Raw genomic sequence first — 22,587 nt, 5'->3', positions numbered from 1 at the left:
GAGTTTTTTCTAGCCTATTCAGGCAGGTCATACATCAAACCAAATTTGATTTGTCACATGCGCCGAATACAACAGGTTACAGTGAAATGGAGGATTACAGTGAAATGCTTACTTACAAGGCCTTAACCAACAATGCAGATTTAAGATTTAAGAAAAATACCTAAAAAAAAGAAAGAAAGAAAAGTAACAAATAATTAAAGAGCAGCAGTGAAATAACAATAGTGAGGTTATATACAGGGGGTACCAGTACAGAGTCAATGTGCGGAGGTTAGTTGAGGTAATTGAGGTAATATGTACAGTACATGAAGGTAGAGTTATTAAAGTGACTATGCATAGATAATAACAGAGAGTAGCAGCAGTGTAGAGGGAGGGGGGGGGGGGGGCACTGCAAATAGTCTGGGTAGCCATTTGATTAGATGTTCAGGAGTCTTATGGCTTGGGGTAGATGCTGTTTAGAAGCCTCTTGGACCTAGACTTGGCGCTCCGGTACTGCTTGCCGTGCGGTAGCAGAGAGAACAGTCTATGACTAGGGTGGCTGGAGTCTTTGACAATTTTTAGGGCCTTCCTCTGACACCGCCTGGTATAGAGGTCCTGGATGGCAGGAAGCTTGGCCCCAGTAATGTACTGGGCCGTACGCACTACCCTCTGTAGTGCCTTGTGGTCGGAGGCCGAGCAGTTGCCATACCAGGCAGTGATGCAACCAGTCTGGATGTTCTCGATGGTGCAGCTGTAGAACCTTTTGAGGATCTGAGGACCCATGCCAAATCTTTTCAGTCTACATGTTGCACACACCTGGATCTGGTCCAGAAAGACAACAATTGTCTGAATGTAGACAATATGAATGGGTGTGTGTGACCTATCCTCTCAATTGCTGATAATATTAAAGTAATCCTTCATTCACATTACTTAGTGATGTGAACAAAACAGCCTACATGAGTCAAAAAGAACACCAAGATATAATCGTATTACATACAGTGCTTACAGCCACCTTATCCACCAACTCTAATAGTTGTCATTCTATTGCTATCATAAAGAAATATTGGCGTAATATTGTCTGTAGTCTACAAAATCTGGGGTAGAGACAACCGTCAGCAGGAACATACCTTGAAAAGCCGGCGTCAGGACCATGCGGCGTTCATCAGGCAGATGCAGGCTCTCCGGGTGCCCCATGCGCCACAATCCTCCAAGCACCGTTTCGTGCATTGTAACCTGCATTCATAAAAGCCCTATCACCACCAAGAAGCAAAGCAGCCTCTACTGCTAGCTGCCTTTCAGTTTATTTTCCTCCTGGAAAAGTAGCCGGCAAAGCAGGCCAAGTGAACGAAAATGGCCAGAAGTGATAGGCAGAAAAAAGAGTTGAAGAGCGAATATGTGTTTTTGGACTCCGAAACGTCTATGAATCGGCAAGATTTTGATATGTCTAGTTGCTCTATCAATGACGTCTTCAACTCCAGAGACTGCGCTTCTTCTCCATTGAGTCAGATTGATACTTTTCTGAAAAACGTTCAAGTTTTGCTGGAAGCAGCAAGTTTTATCGAGAACGCCGAGAGGAAGGATGGAAGTAAGTTTATTTGTGTAACGGTTTTCCCCCCAGTAATATTCAGGGAAACAAGAGTTTCATTGTCAACAGACGCGAGACAACAAAGGGCTGAGTTCATTCAACTGATCTACTTATTATTCTCATGCATGCATTATTATGCACTCGCACTGATATTGCACTGCACTAATAGCCTAATAGTATGAATGTATTACATTATCTATTACTTTCCCTGTAGCCTAGATTTCCGATATGATTAAGATATATTTATTTTTGTTGGTTGTACGTTTTTCTACCCCTCAAAAGCATAATTTGCTTTGCACCTGCTCACTGTAACAATTTCATAATTTAGCCTAAATTCCCATTTCACCATCTAGGCCTATTTCACCATATAGGCCAGGCCACCGACAAAGCCTAGATTGATTAAACCCCACAATGGTGTTGGGTGTGGGTGCACAGAACATTGTATTGGCCACTACTTTGAGATTAGATAAATCTGAGCACAGCATCGCAGCGCCCTCCAACTCATTTTTGGGTGACGTCATAGTGCCCCCGCATCCTTCTCTGTAGCCTAATCAGCTCGATTGTTAGGGGGGAGAGATAGGCCTATTGTTAGATGTTTGCACATATTTCAAATAGGATGCTTTTTCTCACTATTTTGACGCTAGCCTAGAGCACCTGGTTTCAGTTGTATTGCTTTATATTTCTGTTCATTGTGCAATAGTTTCACAATCTGTAAATCTCAAGATTATTTTGTTGAATAGATGCTTGCCTACTTTCTTAGATTCTTTTAAAATAAATACTTTATTTTGTACACTATGTATCAGGTTATTGCAAAAAGTGTAATATAATAAGTACGTTTCAAAGTTACAGAAAATTGATTACTATTCTCTTATTATCTAACAAATAATGAGATCTTTCGTGCAACATTTTCATCTCTTATTTTTTCCTACCCGATTGTTGTTGCTTCCTGATACTTGCGGGTTTTCCACATGGCGCGAAATCCCTTTGTGATTGGTCAAGTGCAAGTTCGCATGAGATGCCTGTCACAAGGTATCACCAATCGAGCGTCTCCTTTGCGGTGATGTAATTTGTTGCTGGGCCTGGCTTCAGTCGGCGGGTACACCCCCACTCTGGTGTTGATTCATGGGACTTGCAGTCTTTTTTGCCAGAAATGAATGCGAGAAGAGATATGATAATCGAGAATAGCATACAAATAGGGCTTATTCATATCATTTAGTCTCTTTCCTTTAAATATCCAATTAAAAGTAATTATTTCAATAACATGAAACGTTGTACGTGGACAGTAGCACCTTGCAAAGTTTCATAGCAGCCATAGCATAAGGGTCATATTTTCAGCGTGGAGGCCAGTAGAATAAAGACTACATATCCCATAAAGCTTTGCGTCGAGACCAGCCCCCAGTTTTATGCTAGGTCTCCGCCCCTCAGCTGTGGAGCTAGGTAAACAAACTGGGAGGAGTGAACACAGGCAGCAGCAGGGACTTTTTCAGGCTTTGGGTGGAAATTTGATGTAGTTTATATTCATTTTATACAATTTGTAACTGTTTTTCCTGAATACTTTGAATACTTTGCCACACTAGTTTTTCGATTTTTGAAACGGCTGAAAACGTGAATCACTAGGCTGCAGCTAGCTACCTGTGTTGCATGTTAAAACTGGGCAGATTTTTTTCGACAGCGCTTTAAATTACAGGGCCAGCTAACAAGACAAGACATTCATGAAGTAACGTTTTGTGTTATACTCAACGTGGAACAATTATTCCGATTTTTGATCGTGAACCGCAATACTACCTGTCTTTGAAATAGTATTAGAAGTTGTAGAAACGTTTAGCTAACGTTCGCTAGCTCCTGCAGAATGACGGCAGTGCAGTTGATGAACATCCAGAGGTTATTGGAAGCGGCAGAATATCTTGATAGAAGGGAGAGAGGTATGCAAAATAAAAACACGTTACACATTTGTGGTTAGATTAGTTTAATTTGATTATGTAGATTAATTTGTGTCGTTTCAGAGTTTTAAATAATTTGCTTGTCATGTTTGACAACTTTAAAATACACCACAGACAAATGTAGCTAGGCTATGTAAGTGTTCTGTGTGTGTGTTGATGCTGTTTTCAAGCGTAATCACCGAAAAACAAACGATTCATTCCGTTAACGGTAGATGTGTGGGTGGCATGAGTTGCCCCATATATTCAGATGATCTAGCACCAACATTGTATATATTTTGTCCGTTGTTTACAAAATGTTGCGTATGGTGGGGTACGGTCCAACTCGCCCTAACCACAATTTTATTTCAACAGAGTGTGAACACGGATATGCATCGACGTTTCCGTCGTCAATTCAGAACACGAACTACCAGAGGCAAAATAAATTTCGAAACAAGAAGTTCCACAATAACCATAACAGGTAAGAAAAACTGCACTTTTGTTGATCAATAGCTTCAAGCAGGCATGCGATGCCAATGTGTTATTTGCCTGGGTATGCATGTTGCGCTAAACTTCAGTTGACTTTCTGTATAATAAGCTGAATGACCGATAACAATGCTGCCATAATGTGATATCACTCGACTGTCAGTGCAACGTTGTAGCCTAACTGCTGGTAAAACAAGCCTAGATGTGGTTGCCACAACACCACTTGAGTGTCTTAACCTAGTTCTGCCCGCTGTCGCAGCATGTAAGCTCACTTATAGAACATCATGGCATGTTATAAGCAGAAGTTAACATATATTCAGAGAAATTGTCCAAGCATAAAATATACACGTGGATGAAAAACCGTGCAGCCTACAGAGAATGAATGTTAGGGCACTCTTTGCCTGGGGTATGGGGTAGGGCTGGCAGCACCAGCTGCTATCATCAGCTGATTGTCAAACTGATGGAGGTTAGGGACTGGGAGAAAGTTGCAGATGGAGATGGAAAAACAGACGAACACCACAAGGTTTTAAATTATTTTATGTACAAAACAAATCATACTTGGTTATAATATAGTCGTTATTACAGTCTTACAACTGTTTGCCATTTTACAGCGTTGAAACATTTGTTAATTCTATATGTTTCTATAGTCTTCCCAAGCTATAATATTTGGTTAGTTTTGTCCCCAACCCCGAAGGGAAAAAGCTCCTATTTGCTGCTGGTGTTGTATGCAGGCAGGCTGGTGTTGTATGCAGGCAGGTGTTGTATGCAGGCACAAGCAAGGTGAATACATAGAACCTTTTAAAAGACTGTCGATGTGGCTTTATGATTTTTTCCCCCCATTTGTATGTGTCATCTGATTTATAATTGAAATGTCTTTGCAGTTTAATCTAATGTATGTTAGCCTGCACTTCAATAGCCAATCTATTTGAGAATGACATTCTACAAAGAGCCTTAGACGAGATTGATACTACTGCACGTAATGCTCTTTCAGAGGAAAATGCATTGACGACTAGAGGCTGTATAGACTATAATAGCGTAAGGTGGTGTTTTCGGTTAAGAACATGGACAGACTATTGTCCTCTACTTATAAATCCATCTTACCATGGACAGCCAGCCACGATTCAATCCTACTGAGAGACTGAGAGCCTTTTTCATCTTAAACGTGAGAGGAATGAAAAACAGGAACAAACATTTGACACGGCTATGGTGTAGCCTAGTTATGCATGGCAACGATAGTGATCAGATTGGCTCTGGTGTGTGTGTGGCCAAGTAAGGCCTCCTCATTTGTAGCATGTTGAGGCTTATAGGTGATGGGCTTATCTCACTCTCTCTGTCCCTCTTTCACCCTATACAGCAGGGACATGGTTATCTCATCTGTGTGTGTGTGTGTGTGTGTGTGTGTGTGTGTGTGTGTGTGTGTGTGTGTGTGTGTGTGTGTGTGTGTGTGTGTGTGAGGGATCCTCCATTCCTCCATTCAAGTCATCTGCATCTGTTGAGCTATAGCTACAGACATTCTGATCGCTCTCTGATAGCTGATTTGATGTGTCCTGTAACCTACTGTAGAGGGTGATTATACGCTAGTGTCTACTGTATAGGCTAGTGCAGCATTTCCCAAACTCGGTCCTCGGGACCTCAAGGGGTGCACGTTTTGGTTTCTGCCCAAACACTACAATGCTTGATGATGAGTAGGTTATTTGAATCAGCTGTGTAGTGCCAGGATTTGGTGTTTACCTTGGGAAACCCTGGGCTAGTGTGTTTACTAGTGCTAACCCATATAGGAGATCTAGGTCTATCTGGCTTGATCTCGTTTACAAAGAGCCGCTCCAGGCCTCCATATAAAGATGTACTGTGGGTTTGTTGGTTGAGCCTTCCTCCATGGGCTGGCTGCTGCAGACCAGGGTTCAAATACTATTTGAAATGTTTCAAGTAGTTTAAGAGTTTGCTCTAACCTGCTTTGAGTAAGGATGGGCATTTGAAATTATTTGAATAGTGAAATCATTATCACAATTTTTTTTGGGGGGGGCGATATCCGGACAGTCGAAATTCAAAATAATCTTGACCAATGATGCAAAATGCCACAACAGCAGACAGTGCACAGTTGTTTTCAGGTGCTATTTTGTTTTTTGTTGGCTAACAGTAGCCTAGGCTAGGCTAACAGTAGCCTAGGCTAACAACAACAGTGGAAGAGAAGTCTGATGCTCGCCATCATAGAAATGATACTGTGTTGTGTATTGATCTCGGTCGTGTCTGGTGGACCCTCCGTTGGTGCGTGACGGGCTGAGGATGTCACTGATTCAGACTGTTGCTAGTCAGCCGCTGGCCACCATTAGAACAACTCAATAGCAGCAGACACAGTTTGACAGCGCCCCTTTAATAGCTCTCCATCGTTTTTTTTTTTACAGGGGAGAAATAAACTTGCAGGAGCATAAAGTTTTAACGTTGTATACTAGAAGGCTTTGTACAGTTTATGAGCTGAGCTGTAAATTGTGTGGTATTTCCACAAATAAATGGAGTCAGGCTCTGGCTCCTGGCTCCTGGCTGGCTGGTGGACTATAGGCTCTGTAGATAAAAACGCTTTAGATGAATCAAGATACGCTTGTGGGTGTAGGTTGTGTGTCTAGGAGTGTGTGTGTAGCCTGACACGCAGAGCCCAGCACGGTTGATTATTTACACCACAGAGTTGCAAAAATGTTTTGGGCGAGGATGACATTTTTCTACATAATTATTTAAAGTTTACACAGGAAATTGGTTACATCTTTGGTCTTGCTCGGCAATGATGGCCGGCTTAGCAGAGACCGAGTTCCATGGTCCTGTTAATGAGAAATGACTGTCACAGTTCAGTTGTTGACCCAGTCTTGCATACACAATAAGCACAAGAGCAGCAGCGGTGGTAATGTATTCTAATGGAGACATATGGTATTTTTATTTACATCAATAATTAAACACACACAAAAAAAAAGGCTTTGGAGTCGCTCTGAAGAGGCGCCAACTCCCAGAATCCCTTGTAACCTGGCAGTGTCTTTTTTCCTCCCCCTCTGTCTTTCTCCTTCCTCTCTTCCACACTCGTTCCTTGTTCCCTGTAGCAGAACAGCGAGCTATCCAATCAGGTCAGCTTCTGCAGGCGGAGGCCAATGTTTGGCGACTGTAATAGTCCCCCTCAAATAAAGAGAAGTGCCTATATGACCTGGGAACCAATAAATGGTTCCTCCTTGCGGCGAGTGGGTTGAGGAGCTGAGGAGGAGTTTGTTTTAAAAGACACACACACACACTCTCATACACGCACACACACACACACACACACACACCTGGGCGGGCAGGCAGGCCATTTAGGCCGAGGCAGGAGGGCCTGATTATCTTCAGTGTGTTGTCATACAAAGAGGCTCTTAGGGGACCAGCTGAATCACTTTGCATTATTAACACAGTACTGAGTCTGAGGCCTGGACTGACACACACACACGCCACACTCTCAGGCAGCCATATACATGGGGCTACATGGACTATGCACTGTTGGAGGAAGAGGAGGTTGAAGTGTGACGATACAGGCCCTTTGTATGGGACTGAAGCCTGGCCGGGCGTATCGACCAAACTCACAGTTCATAGTGCACGCTGACTCTCAGGCACTGTCTTGGTGTGGTACATCACAGCCCAGCTGGTCTGTGTGTGTGTTGTTAGAGGTTTGTACAGTACTTCTCAATTGGGATTAATTGATCAGTCCAATTCATTCTAATCAGACCAAGTCAAAGTGAGTGCAGTACGCCACCAATATACTGTCGCTCTCAACTGAATCCGTGGCTGGTTGTTAAAATACTTTTGAATTGAAGCTTTTTAATTGATTGAATGTGTTGAAATGTCACAGGTCTTTGCGATGTGTTGGTTCCTTGGTTAACAAGTTCCTTTCTTGTTTTTCCGTTTGCAGGTCTACACATAATGAGTTGGAGAAGAACAGGTGAGTTGGTCTTTCATTTTCATACTTATTAGACTTAAAACAAAAAGTAAACCTGTCCAAATCTATACTGAAAAGTCCAACTAGCCCCTCAAATTGCACTGCAAAAGCGCTTGCTCTTAGCTTGCCAGTTTGGAGCTTTCCACCAGGCAACTTTACCCAGCAACAGGTTATTAAAACCAAAAGTAAGATTTGACCTAGTTCCTCTTAATCTAAGGACATTCCCTCCCTCTCTCCTATACTCCACCTCTCTCTCTCTGTGTTGTCTGTATCTCTGCCCTTTCTCTCTCTGTCTCTCTGTCCCCCCTCTCTCTCTGCCCGCCCTCCCTCCCCCTTTCTCTCTCTGTCCTCCTTTCTCCCTCTCTGCCCTCTCTCTGCCCTCTCTTTCTGTCCTCCCTCCCTCCCCCTCCCTCTCTCTCTCTCTCTCTCTCTCTCTCTCTCTCGCCCTCTCTCTCTCTGTCCTCTCCCTCTCTCTCTGTCCTCCCTCCCCCTCTCTCTCTCTCTCTGCCCTCTCTCTCTCTGTCCTCCCTCCCCCCCCTCTCTCTCTCTGCCCTCTCTCTCTCTGTCCTCCCTCCCCCTCTCTCTCTCTCTCTCTCTGCCCTCTCTCTCTCTGTCGTCTCTCTCTGCCCTCCCCCTCTCTCTCTCTCTCTCTGCCCTCTCTCTCTCTGTCGTCTCTCTCTGCCCTCCCCCCCATCTCTCTCTCTGCCCTCCCCCTCTCTCTCTCTGCCCTCTCTCTCTGTCGTCTCTCTCTGCCCTCCCCCCTCTCTCTCTCTCTCTCTCTGCCCTCTCTCTCTGTCGTCTCTCTCTCTGCCCTCCCCTCTGTCTCTCTGCCCTCTCTCTCTCTCTATCGTCTCTCTCTCTGCCCTCTGCCCTCCCCCCTCTCTCTCTGTCGTCTCTCTCTGCCCTCCCCCCTCTCTCTCTGTCTCTCTGCCCTCTCTCTCTGTCGTCTCTCTCTCTGCCCTCTGCCCTCCCCCCTCTCTCTCTGTCTCTCTGCCCTCTCTCTCTGTCGTCTCTCTCTCCTCTCTCGCCCTCTGCCCTCTGCCCTCCCCCCTCTCTCTCTGTCTCTCTGCCCTCTCTCTCTGTCGTCTCTCTCTCTCTGCTCCTCTCTCTGCCCTGCCCCCCCCTCTCTCTCTGTCTCTCTGCCCTCCCCCCCCTCTCCTCTCTGTCTCTCTGCCCTCCCCCTATCTCTCGGTCTCTCTGCTCTCCTCTCTGTCTCTCTGCCCTCCCCCCTATCTCTCTGTCTCTCTGCCCTCTCTCTCTCTCTGTCGTCTCTCTCTCTGCCCTCCCCCTCTCTCTCTGTCTCTCTGCCCTCTCTCTCTCTCTGTCGTCTCTCTCTCTGCCCTCCCCCCTCTCTCTCTGCTCTCTCTGCCCTCCCCCCTCTCTCTCTCTCTCTCTCTCTGCCCTCCCTCGTCCTCTCTTTATGTTGAGTCTCCACTGTACACTACATTGGGTTCACTACTCTACAGTACATTGGGTTATGCAATGGGGTCATTGCTAAGGGCTTTGAGTTACACAGTTACAGCTAGGCAAGGTAGGGTGCAAGCAGAGCAAACTGGGCCTGAAACCAGAGGCATATTCAGTGTCTGAAATGGCACCCTATTCCCAATAAAGTGTAATACTTTTGATCCGGCACCGTAGGGCACTATATAGGGAACATGGTACAATTTAGTCCCTGGTCAAAAATAGTGCACTGCATAGTAAATAGGGTGCCATTTCAGACACACCCAGGGTTTTCATGGTTGCTTTGTACAGACAGAGCACAGTGGATCCTTAGAAGCCCTTATCAGAATAGAAGTTCAACCACCTACTTTGGAGTGTTTAGGCTTCATCAATCGCCTGAGAGGAGAGGAAGGTCTGGAAGGGTTCACCTGGAAACCATCAATAATACGAGGCGAGACAGCGAAGGATTTCTAGTAAAAACAAGCCCACTCATCTCATAATGTAGCCGCAAGCAATTCGTTTAATTGCATACCACCTCCTTATTTATTTTGTGACTTTTCTAAATGACAGGGACATTGGGGGAGGAGATGTGTTGGTTGACCAATAGTTAAACAGACATGGTTATGATGTCGTATCATCTCATGACTGTCCTGTGTTCTAGTGATACCATGGCATCCTACCATCCTGCCACAGAGACTGGTTCTGGCAGATAGTGCCCACATGGTTTTGCATCGTCAGTGCTGACGCAGCGTGTGGCCCTGGTGGCTCTGTGTGGGTTGTGGCAGAGATAAGTGATGAGGGTAGGAGGAGAGGAGAAGTACAGATGTAGGATCTTCATTTGAGCCAGTTTGCTACAGCAGGAAAATAATCCTGCAGCAACTGAAAATGTGAATGAATATGTGTATTATAATTAATAGATGTTTTTGTAGGGGAAATCAAGTTTGAAATGTCAAAGTGGAAATTCCGAACGTCAGAAGCCTTTTTAAACCTCAAATACACTACAAGTAAAAAAAAAAAAAGGAAAGATCTATGACAGGGTGATCAAATGAAGATCCTACATCTGTAGGCTTTTGCTGGTGTAACTAACTGATGTGCTTGCCTAGCTGGTTTGGAACATCCCGTGCTCAGTGCAGTATGCTAAAACAGCACTGTAGCAGCCAAGTGCACCTGCTAGTTGCTGTTGACAAGGTCTTCAACCTACCACATGACATTTAGACCTAGGCCACAGTGAGTGGTGTTTTTGCTGGGTAGATTAAGCCTAAAACAAATCAACATTAAATGAGAGAAATGAGTTTCATTCATGGAGCAATCGTAATCCAGCCCTTTAAGAAAAAACATTCAAAAATCTGAATATAACTTCTAATCCCTATATTTGCATGCAGTAAGCAAATAGCGTACTTTATATGTCATGGGCCTACTAAGCCTGTTAGGAAGTGAATTGTCCAAGCCAGCCCTGCTGCACTCTGGATTCTGGAGTGGAACACTTCCATTTTGTCAAGTTTATCAAACGGACTAGTTCTGTTCCATTCTTCTTGCTACCGCAGCAGGCCGGTGAGGTGATAACCCTGTAGTGACAGAGCCGTGCGGCAGACAGAGATGACAGGGTAGGAGATGAAAGGAACCTGAAACCCAGAAACCACATTCCAGATGCTCACATACTGTAGCAACAGCCTCCACCGCCACCAGACTAGATAACGCCTCGGTTTCACCCTCTTTGATTAGTTAGCTGCCTCTTATAAACCAGTTTCGCTCATACATGCAGACGTGAAATTAGAACCTACTGCATTAGAGCTAGAGTTTAAACTGGTTGGTTCAGCTTGTTTGTTAGGGTATGCTGGGTGCTTCCCAAAACGTCAGGTAACATTACACAAAACAAATAGTACCTAAAACAAATTATAAACTGGGTGGTTTGAGCCCTGAATACTGATTGGCTGAAAGCTGAGGTACAGTTGAAGTTGGAAGTTTACATACACTTAGGTTGGAGTCATTAAAACTCGTTTTTTCAACCACTCCACAAATTTCTTGTTAACAAACTATAGTTTTGGCAGGTCGGTTAGGACATCTACTTTGAGCATGACACAAGTAATTTTCCCAACAATTATTTACAGACAGACTATTTCACTTATAATTCACTGTATCACAATTCCAGTGGATCAGAAGTTTACATACATTAAGTTGACTGTGCCTTTAAACAGCTTGGAAAATTCCAGATAATTATATCATGGCTTTAGAAGCTTCTGATAGGCTAATTGACATCATTTGAGTCAGTTGGAGTTGTGGATGTATTTCAAGGCCTACCTTCAAACTCAGTGCCTCTTTGCCTGGCATCATGGGAAAATCCAAAGAAATCAGACAAGACCTCAGAAAAAAATTGTAGACCTCCACAAGTCTGGTTCATACTTGGGAGCAATTTCCAAATGCCTGAATGTAACACGTTCATCTCTACAAACAATAGTACGCAAGTATAAACACCCTGGGACCACGCAGCGTCATACCACTCAGGAAGGAGACACTTTCTGTCTCCTAGAGATGAACGTACTTTGGTTCGAAAAGTGCAAATCAATCCCAGAACAACAGCAAAGGACCTTGTGAAGATTTTGCTGCAGGAGGGACTGGAGCACTTCACAAAATAGATGGCATCATGAGGCAGGAAAATTATGTGGATATATTGAAGCAACATCTCAAGACATCAGTCAGGAAGTTAAAGCTTGGTTGCAAATGGGTCTTCCAAATGGACAATGACCCCAAGCATACTTCCAAAGTTGTGGCAAAATGGCTTAAGGACAGCAAAGTCAAGGTATTGGAGTGGCCATCACAAAGCCCTGACCTCAATCCTACAGAAAATCTGTGGGCAGAATTGAAAAAGTGTGCGCGAGCAAGAAGGCCTACAAACCTGACTCAGTTACACCAGCTCTGTCAGGAGGAATGGGCCAAAATTCACCCAACTTATTTTGGGAAGCTTTTTAAAGGCTACTCGAAACATTTGACCCAAGTTAAACAATTTAAAGGCAATACTACCAAATACTAATTGAGTGTATGTAAACTTCTGACCCACTGGGAATGTGGTGAAAGAAATAAAAGCTGAAATAAATCATTCTCTCTACTATTATTCTGACATTTCACATTCTTAAAATAAAGTGGTGATCGTAACTGACCTAAGACAGGGAATTTTTACTAGGATTAAATGTCAGGAATTGTGAAAAACTGAGTTTAAATGTATTTGGCTAAGGTGTATGTAAACTTCCGACTTCAACTGTATATCAGACCGTATGACAAACCTTAAGTTTTACTGTTCTAATTACTGGTAACCAGTTTATAATAGAAATAAGGCACCTCAGGGGTTTGTGATATATGGCCAATATACCACGGCTAAGGGCTGTATTGTCCATATACCACACCTCCTCAGGCCTTATTGCTTAATTATATCATCTGATTGTTTGTTTTTGGGGTGCTTCCTTGCTAGAGTAGTATGTCAGTTAGCATTTTGCTAACCAAATAGCCTAGCCCCTAATGCACCACTTAGTATTCTACTAACCAAACCCTACCATTAGCTTGTTTGCTATGCGTGATGCTAGGCTAAGTATTGTATGTACGGTAGTAGTCCCTATTGAACCAGCTGAGTGTTCAACTGGCCATGATGTTTTATGATGTCTCTGTTTATGGGTAATCAAGAGGGCCAGGCTTTTACTCTGGGGCATAAATCTAGAGATGCCGCCTCTCTCACCGCTCCCTATTCATTTCAGATTGTGTATTAGGCCAATAATACACCAGACAATAATAAAAACTCCCTAAAATGATATTGGTGCTGGTGGTCGGGTGTCTCTAGACTCTGCTGCTGATGAAATGATATTTAGTTTTTACGCTCTACACTTTATGACAACGGGTTGTGCAAACATACTCTCTCTTAAACAACCTTCAGCAAACGATGTCTGTGGTATATTAAGGGTACAATCTGCAATATTTACTGCAGTTCAATTGCCATTTCAATTACCCACTACCCATTGATTCTTGAAGTGGTCAGGGCTGCAATAGGAATTTGGGGTTGTCCCTTTGCACTTATCTTTTCCCCATTGTCTGTCTGTCTGTCTGTCTGTCTGTCTGTCTGTCTGTCTGTCTGTCTGTCTGTCTGTCTGTCTGTCTGTCTGTCTGTCTGTCTGTCTGTCTGTCTGTCTGTCTGTCTGTGTGTCGGGCTGGGCGCCCGCCCGCCCTTTGGTGGCATCCTGTCTGGTAAGGACGTGCATCGTTCCCTTTCAAAGTGAATCGATACGTATCTAGATACATCGGCTCTGATACAGGAATTCTATGTTTTATTTTGAAACACTTTGTTGGGATTGATGAGAGAACGATACGATTCACTAACATTTCCATTCTAAATTCAAATCTGCTGCTGATGGAGCTCATGAGCTGAGCCTCTCTGAGCTGTGTGTGTGTGTGGGTGTGTGTAAATGATGTATGTCTATGGGGTATACTATGTAGGCCTCTGATCTGAGCCATAAGGGAGACTAGGCGTCTACCACCCCACTATCAGATTAGGGGGGGTAATGTGTTTTTTTTGTACCGTCACTTTGTTTGAGATTGTAATGTAAAATCTCCTAATCCAATGGTTTTTAGTGAGTTTCTTTTCTCCTTCTGCAGATGAGATTTGTGTCTCTGGTAACTTGCTTCTATTCTGGTTAAACACAACTTTCAACAGTACATAGATAACAATAACCTAGCAAATTCCACAGGTTGTCACGCAGCTAATAAAGCCTAATGTTTGAGCAAGATCAGGAACAGCCGTCTACCTGGCGCTGGTCAGCACTCCAAGCTGAGCACAGCGAGCAGTTTGACTAGGCTTGGTTGTTCTGCGTGAAAATAACTTGTAGGTCAATGACTGTCACAAAATATGAGAGGTATTTTCAGAAGGTAAAAACTGATATGAGCAAAACATTGTAGTGAACCGGCGATTCGTTACGTCTGAATACAGTTTCTGACCGGTGAATGCTACGTCTGAATACAATTTCTGATCGGTGAATGCTACATTTGAATACAGTTTCTGACCGGTGAATGCTACATTTGGACACAGTTTCTGACCGGTGAATGCTACATTTGGACACAGTTTCTGACCGGTGAATGCTACATTTGGACACAGTTTCTGACCGGTGAATGCTACATTTGGATCGGTTTGGGGTCCGCGAAGCGACGCAGTCTTATCTTAATCATTTGAATCTGGAACGATGCGTATTGGTGACTTGTTACATCCCTGCTGCCTGGTGTTTGTTTTGGCTGCCCACAGTCTGATGAGAATGGCCATGGCTCATTACCAGGGGACTATGGAATGGTGTGGGACAGAACAACGGCTGCTTCTGTTGTCACTCAAAACGTTTTTTTGTGTGTGTCTGCTAGCGTTATATATTGGATCGCATGCATGTGATGTTCTGAACAACGCCGATGAAGCTTCTAATATACAACTGTATACCATGGCATTGTTGAATACTCGTTTCTGATTGGCTTGAAGGGCATTCTAGAGTGTGCATTATTCCCCTATAACACACAGTATATCAGCACGGTAGTATGTAATGGCTTCAGTTCATTCTTACATGTTCTATGTTTGAGCTGCTTTTAAAAGCAAAAGTCACATTGAAAACATTATTGGCAATGTTGAATCCGATTTTCATAATAGCAAGCTAGGACTGATGGTTTGGTTCGCTTAATTACCAAGTCTATTTGTTTGGTTACCAAGGCAACTACTGTAGCTAACTTAGCTACTTCAGTGGATGTTAAACACATTTCTACATACAAATGAACACATTTGTAGCTGCAAATGTGTTAAATTCTAGCCATGGTATAAAAGAGGTAGTCAACTCTGGGCTCTATGCGTCCTCTGGAAAACAATGCAACTCCGTGGGAGGTCAGTTTCACTCCACTAGCACCTAATGCAACACCTTCCACGTCGTTCATTATTTTCCATTGGACGCATAGCCTCTCATTGATTATCCCTTACGCATTGCATTCAATTGAACATAACTTCAGAAGAACCTCATGTCTTCTCTCAGCTGAGTATTCAGAATGACTTTAGGGGAGCACAATGAGACACAATACCAAAGTCGTGACTTCACTTTGAAAGCTGTTTTCGTTTTTTTGGCTCAGGCTTTAGTACTGTCACGTGCTCAGGACTACATCCTTCATGGCGTGTGAGAGCATAGTTTGCCCCAATTCTCCTCCGACCATAGCAACAACAATACCCCACCCTCCCTGTTGTCAGGCCTTGCAGCCAGGCCCAAACTGGACCCAGTTGGGCTTCATCCCAAATGGCAATATTTTCCCGATTATAGGGCACTACTTTTGACCCTATCGACTCTGGTAAAAAGCAGTGCACTGAATAGGGTGCGATTTGTGACACACTTGTTCCTAGCCAACCAACGTGATGCCTTGTAAGCTTTTCTTGGCTCAGAAAAGCAGCTTAAGGGACTTGATCTTTGGTCAGGGTGGAGCACAGCAGAGTCAGGGTGGAGCACAGCAGAGTCAGGGTGGAGCACAGCAGAGTCGGGGTGGAGCACAGCAGAGTCGGGGTGGAGCACAGCAGAGTCGGGGTGGAGCACAGCAGAGTCGGGGTGGAGCACAGCAGAGTCGGGGTGGAGCACAGCAGAGTCGGGGTGGAGCACAGCAGAGTCGGGGTGGAGCACAGCAGAGTCGGGGTGGAGCACAGCAGAGTCGGGGTGGAGCACGCATACGTGAAGGGGGCTGGATCACTTTCCCCTCTGGTCAGCCAGAGCCGCTACGCTAGGCGAGGCTATGCTAACCGCTAACTTCTATTTTTGTAGAAGAGTTCATTAGCCGTTTCTAGCAGTTAGCATTAGCAAAGCTAGCAAAGTTATATTCTGTTATAGGAGTTAGTTAGCAGTTAGCATAGTGTAGCGTTAGCTGATCTGGCTGTGAGAGGGTGCAATAGTAACAGTAACTGTGTCAGGGTGAATAGAGACAGAGAACACCTGTCTCACGAAGGGCCTGACTCTGAATGACACATGTTTAGCCAATCGCGTGCACTTATCCACTCACTACACAAACCTAGATGTACTGTATACACACAGTCCTACATCAGCTCATTACACACACACACACACACACACACACACACACACACACACACACACACACACACACACACACTCCGTGGAGGAGACACAGGAGAATCTCTAGGTCATCCTCATTACGCACGTCTATCTGACTGCCCTATATTCTCCCTCTGCTGAGTCGCTCTGTAAGAACACGCTGGTTTAGTGAACACACACACACACACACACACACACACACACACACACACACACACACACACACACACACACCCTCCAGTTGGATTAGGTGCCGGACACTCGTCCTTTCTTACCTGACCTTTGACTCCGGATATCTTTCCACCTCCTTGTTGTGCCCTTACACAGGGATGTTTGTGTTTATACAGGATATTTGCATTAGCGCGTACAGCATTCCAAGATGTGCAGGATACGGGGGGCCAGTTTGTTTAGGGATGACACACTGATGTTTGTTTAGAAGGATAGAAATAGAGCCGTGTGTTGATTGTTTTTGGGATATCTCCCTGATAAGGCTGTAAAAAGCTTTCAAATGACACAAATTGATACAGACAGTGCTTTCAATCAAATCAACATCTCTCCCTCTTTCGCCTTTCACCACAACTAATAAAACTCCTTATGTGGTGTAATTTATCAAGCACCCCGTAACGATAGTGGGTCACGCTTCCTGACAATCCAAACCCACATCCCAAGTGGCTGTTTAGTTGGAGGGTTCCAGGATGGAATGCACTAATGTTCCGTTCTCTCCGCTGCTGCTAGTCTAGAAGTGTGTCCCAACTGGCACCCTATTCCCTATGGGCCTTGGTAGAAAGTAGTGCACTATATAGGGCATCGGGTGCTATTTGGGACGCACACTAGAGCAGCGTGTCAGTCTGTTAGCATTCCAGCTAACCAAATCATCCAGCCTTAAAGGAAGAACTAGAAGCCTGTTGGAAATGAACCACCTCAATAAATCTTTCTGGGGTCTATATTTAGACAGCTAGAGGGAAAACTGCTCAGTTTCCACCAATCATGGATTTTTAAGGATTGTTGCCCTCCAATCAAAATGCGGTATCTTCTGACGACATATCCTTCCTGGTTGGTTTGCGTGGGCGGTGGAGTGTCATTGTTTACAGTTAGTGTTCCGGAACAGGGACAGAGCTAGCTTATAGGGTCCTGGGTTGGTGAACTACTGTATTTTTATTTATTTATTTATTTCACCTTTTATTTAACCAGGTAGGCAAGTTGAGAACAAGTTGTCATTTGCAATTGCGACCTGGCCAAGATAAAGCAAAGCAGTATCTAGCCACTGTTACAAGGCAGGGTTAAGTGGATATGCTTTTAGGCTTTGAGGTGGGGGTGGGGAGACAGCTGTGTGTGTGTGTGTGTGTGTGTGTGTGTACAGTATTAGCATAAACCAGAGCAGAGTGAGATGAGAGAGGATAACAGGGATAGCAGAAGGACAGTCGTGCCCCAGAAGCCAACATCTGGTTGGTTGGATGTCGGAGGGATCTCCCTCGGTTTGATCTGTTTCAGCCCAACGTGGTGTTTTAGGACAGTAAAGCCTTCTGGGTATTGGAGTTTAATCTAAAGCTCCTCTGACCTCAGGTCACTGTAGAAGGGGGGTGGAGGCATGGGAAGAGAGGGAGGCATGGGACGAGAGGGAGGGATGGAATGAGAGGGATGGATGGGGAGTGATAGAGAAAGAGATGAATGGATGGAAGAATGGATGGAAGAAGGGGAAGCAGGGAACGATAAAGGAAGGGATACGGGTCACCATGGAGGTAGGGATTGGGGAGGGAATGCCACACTTGATGTTTTGAGTAGTAGAGGGTTTGTGGATGCCAGAATCACATGATTCTGAGGTCATGTGATAGAGGGGTCTGCGCTCTCTTTCTCTCTATCTCCCCATCTCCACCCCTCCATCCCTCTCTCCACCCCTCCATCTCCCCTCTCCACCCCTCCATCTCCCCTCTCCACCCCTCCATCTCCCCTCTCCACCCCTCCATCTCCCCTCTCCACCCCTCTCTCCATCCCTCTCTCCACCCCTCCATCTCCCCTCTCCACCCCTCCACCCCTCTCTCCACCCCTCCATCCCTCTCTCCTCCCCTCTCCACCCCTCTCTCCACCCCTCTTTCCACCCCTCTTTCCACCCCTCTCTCCACCCCTCCATCTCCCCTCTCCACCCCTCCATCTCCCCTCTCCACCCCTCCATCTCCCCTCTCCACCCCTCCATCTCCCCTCTCCACCCCTCCATCTCCCCTCTCCACCCCTCTCTCCATCCCTCTCTCCACCCCTCCATCTCCCCTCTCCACCCCTCCACCCCTCTCTCCACCCCTCCACCCCTCTCTCCACCCCTCTCTCCACCCCTCTCTCCACCCCTCTCTCCACCCCTCCACCCCTCTCTCCACCCCTCCACCCCTCTCTCCACCCCTCCATCCCTCTCTCCTCCCCTCTCCACCCCTCTCTCCACCCCTCCACCCCTCTCTCCACCCCTCCATCTCCCCTCTCCACCCCTCCACCCCTCCATCCCTCTCTCTCCACCCCTCCATCCCTCTCTCTCCATCCCTCTCTCTCCACCCCTCCATCCCTCTCTCTCCACCCCTCCATCTCCCCTCTCCACCCCTCCATCTCCCCTCTCCACCCCTCCATCTCCCCTCTCCAGTGGACCAGATTAAAAGCTACAGAGCAGAGTGATGTTAGGCACGTGTGAACTAATCCATGTGTGTTAGTGATGGGCCTGGCTGGCTTCAGCTCCAGCCCCTTAGTCCCAGTCTCACTGGGGCCCTGCCTGCTATAACCTCCTGGACACTGCACAGCTGGCATAGCCTGCATAACCCCCTCCTCTTCCTCTAGTCATCCCCCACTCTGACTATTTCTGACTCTCTCTCTCACTTCAAAGGGCCAAAGCAAGTGACATAGACAATAAACAAGTATCTCTCTCTCTTTCACATGCCTACTTTTTTCTCGTTCTACAGGCTCTCTCTTTCTCTTTCACTCACTTGTTTTTTTTACTGTACACCAGCTCTCTATCCCTTACATTCCACCCTCTCTCTTCTCTCGCCATGTTTCCTTCTCATCCCTCCCTCCCTGTCCGTGTTGCTCTGTTGCCATGCGTCATTGCAGATTCCTCTCTGTGGTTTGGCATGGGTTCAGTGGTTCAGCAGGCGTGATGTGAGGTGGAACAGATCGACTACAGTGTATGTCTGCCCGGCAATTATCCTACAATTGGATTTATTTACCAACCAGCCCTCTTCTGTGTGAGTGGTGTGGGGTTCCCTGATATTCCAGGTATCCCGTGTTGATTCAACCCCTTTCCACACCTGCTGGTTTTGAACGGAGTTCCACTGTGGCTCCAGACTAAACAACCCAGTGGTTGTTGGGATGGATCCACAGGATGTGCTGCTCTCGACCAGCCAATCAAATCTCAAAGGAATGAAGAAGTCTAAAAAGGGAATGATTGATAGCCAAAAAAAGAGAGAGGCACACACACACAGGCACACACACACACACCACACACACACACAGAGTACCACCATACCCACACACTCAAAGTGATAAATTCCACCTCCACAGAATAACTATATTCCCAATGTTTCTCTTTCATTCCGACATGGAATTTGGGTCACCATCCGACTTAATTCCGAGAGGGAATTCCGACTCCCGAGACTTACTAATCAGTCTCTAAGATCCCTAATGAGTGCAGTAGGCTGTAACCCACTTCTACAATGAACACATTCCACATTCCTTTCATTCTTCAGTGCTGTTTGTTACATATATAACAATTGCCTGTCAGTGAAGCACTCAAAGGGGTGATTGTCCTCATAGGACGTCCCCGGCTCAGAAGAAGACAGTGAAGGATGGATCTCTCTCTTTCTCTCATTTACTAAGTACCAGTCTAAGAGTCCCAGATCGTTTCGTTCTGTCAATAGCCAGCTAGACAGGCTTCATGTCCTTGTGTTTGTTCTCTTTTGGCCTGTTGGCTTAATGAGGGTTTTCACTATACAAGGATGTTGTCTATGTTATCTCAACCACTAAGAGCTGGAGCACTCTGTCTTTAGTAGCCCAGCTAACGACGCAGCATTCCATACGTTTCTGTAGGCTTCAGATGCTAGTTTCTGGGCAGATTACACAGAGACGGACGAGTTAGATCTTTTAATGACGGTCTCTCCCCCCTCTTTCTCTCTCTCTCGTTCTCTCTTTCTCCATCTCTTTTTCCCCCCTCTCTGTTTCTCCCCACCACTCCCTCTCCCCACCTCTCCCTCCCCCGCTACTTATTGTAGCCCCCCCCCCCCATTTCTCTCTCCCTACATCCATCCCTCTCTCCCATCTGTTTATGTTTTATAATAGAGAACAGAAAAGCGTCCTCCAGTCCTTTAGTGTAAAGATGCCATTGGCAGGACAGGCCTATATTCGTCCAAGAGAGTCGTGCGTGTGTGTGTGTGCGTGCGTGCGTGTGTGTGTTCAAGCCCAGAAACGTGGCAGATCACCGCGTCACCACTGGGTAAGATATTACAATCCACCGCTCGCCAGGAATATCAATGTATTTCTTTATTTACACTCACGTCTTAGCTGTCGCTCGGATTTACATCCGATTTGCTTTGAGGGGGGACAGTGACACTTCCTATGGGAAGGTGGCTCCGTGTCCATCAGCTGTATGGTCTGTCATTGGCGGAGAATAAGTAGCCTTTTACTAGGGAATCAAATTGGGAATCCCAAAGTAATGAATTGAATCAAATAGGTCAAAACATGTTTATTTTGCTCTTTGATTATCATGGCAGTATGGTTCTTTAGGACATTCTGTTCCATTTAGAAAATCATGTGGTTGCTCCAAATAAAACATTTTATAAACTGGGTGGTTCGAGCCCTGAATGCTGATTGGCTGACAGCTGTGGTATATTAGACCGTATACCACAGGTGTGACAAAACATGTGTTTTTCCTGCTCTAATTACATTGGTAACTAGTTTATAATAGCAATAAGGCACCTCGGGGTTTGTGGTATATGGCCAATATACCACGGCTAAGGGCTGTGTCCAGGCACTCTGCGTTGCATCGTGGATAAGAACAGCCCTTAGCCGTGGTATATTGGCCATATACCACACCACCTCGGGCCTTATTGCTTAAATATAGCATTGGAAAAGGTCAATCTAGTACAGAACCTCGAAGTGACATTGACTGACTTCCTGGTGTGGTCGTCCTATGGGAAGGTGGTGATATGTTGTGATGATGGTGCTTTTGGGAGTTAACCATGTGGGAGCTACTACCATGTGCTTTAAGCATGGAGGACAATCCGTCCGTTAGGCTACGTGACCTATTGAGTCAGTCAGTTGGTCAGGTGCTGCTGGTACAACATGTGACCTGCACCATAGCAGTCACCACGTGACAGCACAGTGAGCGGTCGGCCTAAATGAAAGAGAAGGAGAACAACACACTCACACACTGAACCACACAGGGCATCCTTACCAGAAAAACAACGCCGCCATTGTGTTGGTAGCGTAGCTAGCAGACAAAAGTGATTCAACATTGGAGCCTGTATTCGTGTACGTGTGTGTGTTTGTGACTATGAGGATACAGTAAGCTGTTTTAGTTGTGTTTTCTTAAGACGGGTGGGCGTGCACGTGACAGAGAGCAGGGTTCGTGTACTCACACGGCTGCATGTATGTAATATTTATGTAACATGTATGTGGGCTGTGTGAAGAGTGACTGCCACATGCATTTCACCGTCTTCAAAGTGTTCGGGGGTGGATCAACGCTCTGCATGTTTGGCCCATATATTAATTCCAGATTATTCCATATGATCTACAGGGGCGTAAAGCGATTTCCCAAGAGTACACAGCTAAGCCAACATGCCGTTTGATAATTTTTTTTGTGTTTAAATTATAGATTTAACCTACACTTGAGTGTACAAAACATTATGAACACCTGCTCTTTCCATGACAGACTGACCAGGTGAATCCAGGTGGAAGCTATGATCCCTTATTGATATCACATATTAAATTCACTTCAATCAGTGTAGATGAAGGGGAGGAGACAGGTTAAAGAAGGATTTTTAAGCCTTGAGACAATTGAGACATGGATTTTGTGTGTGTGCCATTCAGAGGGTGAATGGGCAAGACAAAAGATTTAAGTGTGTTTGAACAGGGTATGGTAGTAGGTGCCAGGCACACCGGTTTGAGTGTGTCAAAACTGCAACG

General features: G+C 45.4%; 1 protein-coding gene across 2 annotated transcripts in view; it reads left to right on the top strand.

Annotated features, from left to right (window-relative positions):
- Positions 1-1,201: 1,201 nt before the first annotated feature.
- mxi1 (max interactor 1, dimerization protein) overlaps positions 1,202-22,587 on the top strand; it is a 38,926-nt gene continuing 17,540 nt past the window's right edge. Inside the window, exons 1-3 of one of the 2 annotated variants that reach the window (XM_045707950.2) lie at positions 1,202-1,561; positions 3,853-3,958; positions 7,880-7,909. In XM_045707950.2, the coding sequence (XP_045563906.2) occupies positions 1,327-1,561; positions 3,853-3,958; positions 7,880-7,909 (371 nt within the window). In that variant the 5' untranslated portion in view covers positions 1,202-1,326. Of the gene's footprint in view, positions 1,562-2,986; positions 3,484-3,852; positions 3,959-7,879; positions 7,910-22,587 lie in introns of those variants that run through there. The other variant, XM_045707960.2, reaches the window with a different exon arrangement.

Source organism: Salmo salar, chromosome 02 (assembly GCF_965601325.2).
Source record: "Salmo salar chromosome 02, fSalSal1, whole genome shotgun sequence".
Taxonomy (NCBI): domain Eukaryota; kingdom Metazoa; phylum Chordata; class Actinopteri; order Salmoniformes; family Salmonidae; genus Salmo; species Salmo salar.
The sequence above is the reverse complement of the archived record's forward strand: the minus strand, read 5'-3'. Positions and strand labels throughout refer to the sequence as shown.